The sequence below is a fragment of the Nanorana parkeri genome, unplaced genomic scaffold (genome assembly GCF_000935625.1).
Source record: "Nanorana parkeri isolate BGI_ZX_2015 unplaced genomic scaffold, ASM93562v1 scaffold131, whole genome shotgun sequence".
NCBI lineage: Eukaryota > Metazoa > Chordata > Amphibia > Anura > Dicroglossidae > Nanorana > Nanorana parkeri.
In genome coordinates, this window is record NW_017306399.1 from 614,592 (window position 1) to 621,801 (window position 7,210).

At 42.4% G+C, this 7,210-nt stretch overlaps 1 protein-coding gene across 11 annotated transcripts in view; it reads left to right on the forward strand.

Moving 5' to 3' along the window:
- Positions 1-7,210, forward strand: part of NFIA (nuclear factor I A) — a 312,201-nt gene that overhangs the window by 271,392 nt on the left and 33,599 nt on the right. For all 11 annotated transcript variants that reach the window (XM_018553863.1, XM_018553862.1, XM_018553864.1 and 8 more), the window contains one exon: positions 3,791-3,956. In XM_018553863.1, the coding sequence (XP_018409365.1) occupies positions 3,791-3,956 (166 nt within the window). The remainder of the gene's footprint in view (positions 1-3,790; positions 3,957-7,210) is intronic.

Genomic DNA, 7,210 nt, shown 5'->3' on the forward strand with positions numbered 1-7,210 from the left:
ATATATATATACCTACACATACATATATACACAGGGGAGGGGATTTATCAAAACTGGAGCAGACAAAATCTGGAGCAGTTGCCTGTGGCAATCAATCGGCTTCTCTCTTCAGTTTGTTCAGTTAAGCTTTGAAGATGAAAGGTGGATGCTGATTGGTTGCCATGCACAGCTGCTCCAGATTTTGTTTGCTCCAGTTTTGATAAATTGCTCTCACAGTATGTATAAATATATAATAAATCAGCAATCACATGCAGTAATTTGAAGAAGCCAGTTAGACTTTAAAGGGTAATTCCACTTTCCCAGGTGAATTTGGGAAAATTACCCCCTCCAGTCCTGGCACCCTCTCCTCCTTCTTGCTATACTTACCTTTTGGGGCGAACGCTTCTTCCCCTCCCGCAGAGTACTATCCATACCCTGTAATGCCGCGTAGCACCACACTTTGATCTGCATTTAGAATTTTCCTTGCAAATGGCGAGCACTCATTGATCAGCATGGTCACCAGATGAGAAACATTTCTGACCATCTGGATCAATGAGAAGCACTTCTTGCTAAGAAGTGCTTCTCATTGGTCACTGCAGTCAGGTGACAACGCTGACTAATGAGTGCTCGCCATTTGCGAGTGAAATTCAAAATACAGAGCACAGGGCCGCACTACACAGCAGTACGGAGTATAGATAGTGCACCGGTCGGATGGGAAGGAGCATATGTATAGCAAAGGGGGGGAGAGGGCCAGATTGGAGGTGGTAATTCCCAAATCCACCTGTGAAAGTGGAATTATCCCATAACTTTATCTCACTTTGCAGTCATATCATGAAAAGCGATTGCTGATTGGTCGGTTTGGGTCACTGCTTGTCTGTATCTTGTATGATTATAATTATTATTATACAGGATTTATAGGGCGCCAACAGTTTGTGCAGCATTTTACAATATAAGGAAGACATTACAATACAATACAATTCAAGACAAGATGGTGAGGAGGGCCCTACCAGTGAGGGCTTACAATCTAAAAGGATGTTATGATGTGCAAAATACTAAAGCCAATGGGAAACATTTATCAGTACAATGTAGTCAGATCAGTGAAAGATAAGTTCTGATTGGCTACCACGAGTTACAACACATTTCACCTCAACTTTTGTTTTTATAGATAATGTAATTTGGACTGATTTAAGGTTACCACTCAATTCTAATCTATTGCACCCATATCTTTCAGAGGGACTTTAAAGGTACCCGGGATCGTAAGTACGTCAACAAAACAATCCTTTAAAAATGTACAATATTTTATTGCCATTCGCATGAAAAAATTATTAAAAGCACATTTCAGCAGATTACATGCCATTGGTCAATTTACTATTTCTTCATGCACAAAACAATGACTTCCTTAAATCTCAAATACCTCCTTGTCGGGCTTATAGATCTACTTATCGATATCAAATTGAGCAATGGCGTGCAAGTCTGTTGAAATGTGCTTTTAATAACATTTTAATGTGAACGGCAATAAAATATTGTACATTTGTGAAGGACGGTTTTGTTGACATGCTTACGATCTCCGATACCTTTAATTCCCATGCCTTGAAAGATGTGGTTGCAGTAGCTTTGTTTTTATAGAGTCAATCCACATCTGTCTGTTTATAGTTTTAACATATATATTACCATATAGCAGATCTTACTTGCTGGTTATACTTTGCTTCCTTTAATGATTTGATGTGATTTCAAATGTTCCGTTATTTTACGACCATCCTAAAAAAAAATAATAATAATTGCGCAGAGCCAGCAAAGGAAAAAAGGAGTCTTCGCTGCTAATAGATTTAGGGTCCTTCTGGAGGGGGGGGAGGGGTGGGGGGACGACGACTCAGGAGCAAAGCAACAAAATGCAGCGACTGTTGCTTTATGATATTTAACAACTTGTGGAAAGACAGATGTTCCATCTCCTTGAAGTTATTTATACGTGTGTATCCAGTACTTGAGCTGAAGTTGACCAGTACTTGAACCCCACATACCACAAGCCTAATTTCTTACGCCTCCTATTTATCTGTCTGACGATTGCTACAGGCAAGAAAATATTCCTTGCAGACCGCAAGCTAAAACAGCAGGAAGCACACAAGTGAAAACGAGCATTTTAAAGGAATGGTGACGGACAATATCAGACTGACAAATTTACGTCAAATATTTACGGTCCGAGTCTTCCCTATGGAGTCTATGGGCCCAATCAATTTCCAGGCTGAAAGGAGGAACTGAAAGTTTATGTCAGTCAAGGTTAAAGTGTAGCTAGATATATGAGACAGTCTGCTACTAGTAGTTTTTGTTTTTCTGAGTCTGATGACTAACATATTTTATTCTTGGCTTAGTGGGCAACACAGTGGGTAGGATTTCTGCCTTGCAGTACTAGTGTGCAAGTCCCAGTCAGGACACTTTCTGCAAGGAGTTTGCATGTTTTCCCTCCCTGTGCTTGCGTGGGTTTCCTTTGGGTACTCCTGTTCCCTTCGGGTACTCCTGTTCCCTCCTATACTCCAAAGACATGCTGATAGGTTCATTGGTTCCTGTCTTAATTGGCCCTAGTATGGTTGAGTATGTATAGTGACCTTAGAATGTAAGCTCCTCGAGGGCAGGGACTGATATGAATATGATATCATTACCTAATAATTACCTAAAATAATTTTCAGTTCATCCCAAAGGTGTGCAGTTGTGTTGAGGTCAGGCTCTGTGCAGAACATGCAAGTTCCTCCACACCACAGTGGTCAAACCATGTTTTCACGGAGCTGGCTTTGTACACAGAGACACAGTCAGGATACAATAGAAAAGGGCCTTCACCAACACAAGGATGGAAGCTTACAGTTGTCTATAATGTCTTTGTATGTTGTTGCATTACCAGATCCCTTCACTGGAAACACCTGAACTCAATCATTTGGAGGAACATCCACATAGTTTGGGCCACATGGTTTATCTACACATAGTCACAAGCACTTTTTGCCATCAAAATGCATGCGACTATTCTGCTTTTGCTGACTTTTTTGAAGCATCAGAGTTACCAAAGTGTTAGTTTCTAAAAAATAAGATTTATTTCCCCGGTTCCGCAGTGGCAAATAACAGCCACCGTTATAAAGACTTCAGTAAAGAATTTTATTGTTTCTCCAAAAGAAAAAAAAAAAGCTGCCGTATTTCAACTTTTACTGTCTGCCCTGTTCTATCCCCCTCCCCCCACCCCACTCACACGGGGCGAGACGCTCGCTCGTCGGATCAATTTGTTGACTGTTGTCAGAACTGATATTGTCAGTCAGACACTACAGAGCACGCGGCCTCCTAAATTCTATTGCTCCATAAATTAAACGCGCTGCTCCTTCTTATAAAATGTTAAATAGGCAGTTAAGCCAGGACACAGCTGAGCTGTGCAAGACAGCGAGCCGAGCTGAAAATATAATTCCCGCTTTTGTTCCGAGCGAAGTGATTCTAAACGAAAACGATCAAATTTATGACTTGGCAGAGGGGAACGGAATCCGTCCTCGGAGTTCACCCAAAAAAATAAACATTTATGTCTCACACCTGGTCGGGGGACACCGACCGGTGCGGATGGAGGTGATTGTGCGCTTTATGAACTGATCGAGTGCTTGCTCACTCCGGGTTCCGGATATTATCAGTTTTAAGCTCAGCTGAATTCTTAGGTCTGACGTCTAGTATAAAAGTAACAAATGTTGTGATAATGGGACGAGTGTGACTGTTGAATATAACAATGTAACTGTTTATTGGAATACGTTTCTCTATGTTCCGTCTGACTTGTGTTCTTGTCGTTTCATAGCCCAATGGTAGCAGCCAAGGCAAGGTTCACAATCCATTCCTTCCGACTCCGATGTTGCCACCGCCTCCTCCGCCACCTATGGCTAGGCCTGTGCCTCTGCCCGTGCCAGACACAAAACCTCCAACTACGTCTACAGACGGAGGAGCCAGTTCTCCCAACTCACCGAGTAAGTAGCTTATGTGCCCGCGTATCTGGAGGAGTTTTTTTATAATGACTTACAAGGTTATTCACAAAACGGTGAAGAGTTTGGAGAAGGCCAGAGAAGTGAACAATCTAGGACAACACAGCGGATCTGGAGAAATTCTCCAATTCAGCTCACTTTCCAGTTCAGCTATGTTGTCCAAGAGTGTTCCCTTCTCCGGCCTTCTCCAAACTCTTAACCCTTTATTGAATAGCCCTGTGAATTATCTATCATAGACGAATTCCTTTGATGTAATGTATATATGTGTAAGTTGGTGTAGGCTCAACTAGTTTTGGCAATGGTAAACCATGCAACACTTAGTTTACACTTAAAGCTGAACTCCGGCCTCCCCTTCAGTCTTGCACAGTTGTACCAGCTCCTCTCCACTTACTCTGATATCACTGCACACTGCGAGCTTCTCATAATGTGCATTAGAAGCTGCAGCAAGTCATATAGAGCCCATAGATCTCATTTCCTGGCTGTGGGACGTCCAGCACCATCTAGGACAGGGTTGGGTAACTCCAGCCCTCCAGCTGTTGTGGAACTACAAGTCCCATGAGGCATTGCAAGACTTACCGTTACAGGCATGGCTCCCAGAGGCAGAAGCATGTTGAGATTTGTAGTTGAAGCATAGCTGGAGGGTCGGAGTTGTCCACCCTTGAAGTAGCCCTTTCTTACTCAACCTGCCTGCCCCTGGCCCGCACCTTTCATTCACTGGATTTCAGTTCTTTCAGTAATGGAGGCTCAGCATCACATGTGGGCATTACGTAGGGTGGTCTGCATTTTTATGATGTCTGCCTAACAACACCCCCTCCTCCAGACTGATATCTACCCATCGGGGCATTTTATTATTTGCATAACTCCTCCCAAGAGCCAGCCCACTGCTTGCATCAGGGCGGACGGCTCCTGTGAGGAGTACTGAGGAAGGGCGCTGTGATGTTTTCAGGAAGCAATGTACAGCACCCTGCCAGCCCCTCCCACCGTGTATGATCAGCCGGCATTGTAAAGAGAAGCACAGAGACCCGGTGATGGCATCACTGAGTCTAAAATAAAGTTTTTTTTATTTTGATTTAAACATTTTATTAGCATGTTCATTGAGGGGAGGGAGGGACCAGGGAAGGCAAAATATAAGCTGATTATTATTTAGCTTTAACAAGAAGAGGTTCATGTTTTTGCCCTTTGCACAGAAGAACACATACAGTATGGAGCTGTTGTCTATAGCATCCAGTTTTCTTGTTCATTCTAAAGATGAAACCTGATTGGTTGCCACAAGCAGAATGACGTTTCTGCATGAGCATTCTATAGGCCGCCTGGAGGTAGCCGTGCCTACAGTTACCCCATGAAAGCGTGCATGAAGCCAGTGCAGTATAGATCATGCGAGTCAAGTATAAACTCACCTTCCTGGGGCCAGACTCAAATCATTTATTTAAAAGCTTCCAAGACAGAAAAAGAAGATCTTTCATATTCTCTACATGCACTTTACGCACGCTGAATTTATGATCAGAAATACCCGAGGTTAGACTTGCAAAGAGGACTTCCAGCGTGGTGGAGCCGGGAATAGGAACAGACTTCAGACACAGCAAGCTGCTCAACCTTTTGTTGGATGGAACAATAATGTGTCCACGCTGAAATCAGAGGGTTCCAACAAAGCCCGAGTCTTAGTTTAGTTTTAGTTTGTTTTATTTTTAGATACATATTGTATATCAATGTTATCTTTGCAATGTAAAGAATCTCATCTCTGTCCTAATATTTTAAAATCCCATTTTTTTATGTGGATTACTAGAATACATGAAGGCAGCCACATGTATACATTCTGAGCTAACTGGTAATTTATCATAGTGATTGCACCTTTCTGCTGCTCCTATCCCAGAGCAAGCATATAGACTGCACCAAAATGAAAATTTCAGAAACGAAACCGAAATTGAAAAAAATGTCAAACCGAAAATGTTTTTTATTCTAACTTTTTCCATTTTTTTTTTTTAACTTTTGATTTTTTTTATATTTTATTTATTCATTTTTAATAACTATTTTTATTTTAGGGGCTTTAGGGGCTTCGGGGAAATATTAGGGGGTCTAAACAAACCCCTGATATATCCCTTTTAAAATAGAAAAAGAGATTGAATCTCTTATTTTGCAGCCCCTGTTATATACTGAGTGTTCCTGCTTATTAATAACATGAGAACAGAGCGTGTTTATTATAACCACAATCATGAATGAACAGGAGGTGATGTAGATCACTTCCCATTCATTCATAATTGAGGATATAGTAACCATACTCTGTCCTCAATTATTTACAAACACTCAGCGATCACTGATCACCGACTGCTTGTACCCGCTCTCCATCCTGATAGCTGTCACAGGAGGCTGAGCGAGCGGTGTACGGAGGAGATTTCAGCCTTCTGTGACAGCGCTGGCTGTTTCCACCCACACTGCTCTCCTCTGATCTGTGACAGGAGGCTAAGCGGGGAGGAGAGGAGAGACGCCGGCCGCTCACAGCGCTCGGCCGCCTGTGACATTCCCTCTCCACCCCGCTGGGACACAGAGCAGTGCCCAGCGGGGAGGAGAAAAAGAACAGATGCACCGCTATTTCGGCCAAAAGTGCAATTTTCGGCCCATATGTTTTGATGCATCCCTAATATAGACAAAATCTGACCATAGCCTTTAATTGAAAACTATACACCCCCCAGATTGCAAGTGTTGATTTGTTTGTTATTAGAGGTTAAGCAGAGATCATGACTGCACTGCCTGACATTGAAAGCCACTAGGAAACAAGGTGGTGATCATCTCGAATTGACACCAAAGCCAGCGCCAAGGGAAGAGACTGGACAGGATAGATTCAGAGCTGTATTTAGCATTATAGCACCATAAGGTTAGTGCCTAGGGTGGCAGGTGAGAGGGAGCACCCAGCCCCAAAATTTACTAACTGTGATCATCATTTCCCTCTTCTAGCTACCTGTAGATATGTGTTCAGCAATAGAACTGTAGGGGTACTTTGGTGCAGGGGATGTTGAGAGGAGTCAGAAAACTCTCTGTAGTTCCGAAAACATGAAATGTCTCTTTCTTTTGCTTTGCATGTACAGTAACATTGTAGCCATTCTGCCCCCAGTGGGGTATTTTGTTTTTTTTTCATCAGTTTTACTAATCTAATGACATGACACTGTGGAGCTTGTTAAAAAAATAATAATTCAGTTGTTCCAACACAGAGTATGTCTAAATATAACCCCCCTGATTAGAATGCT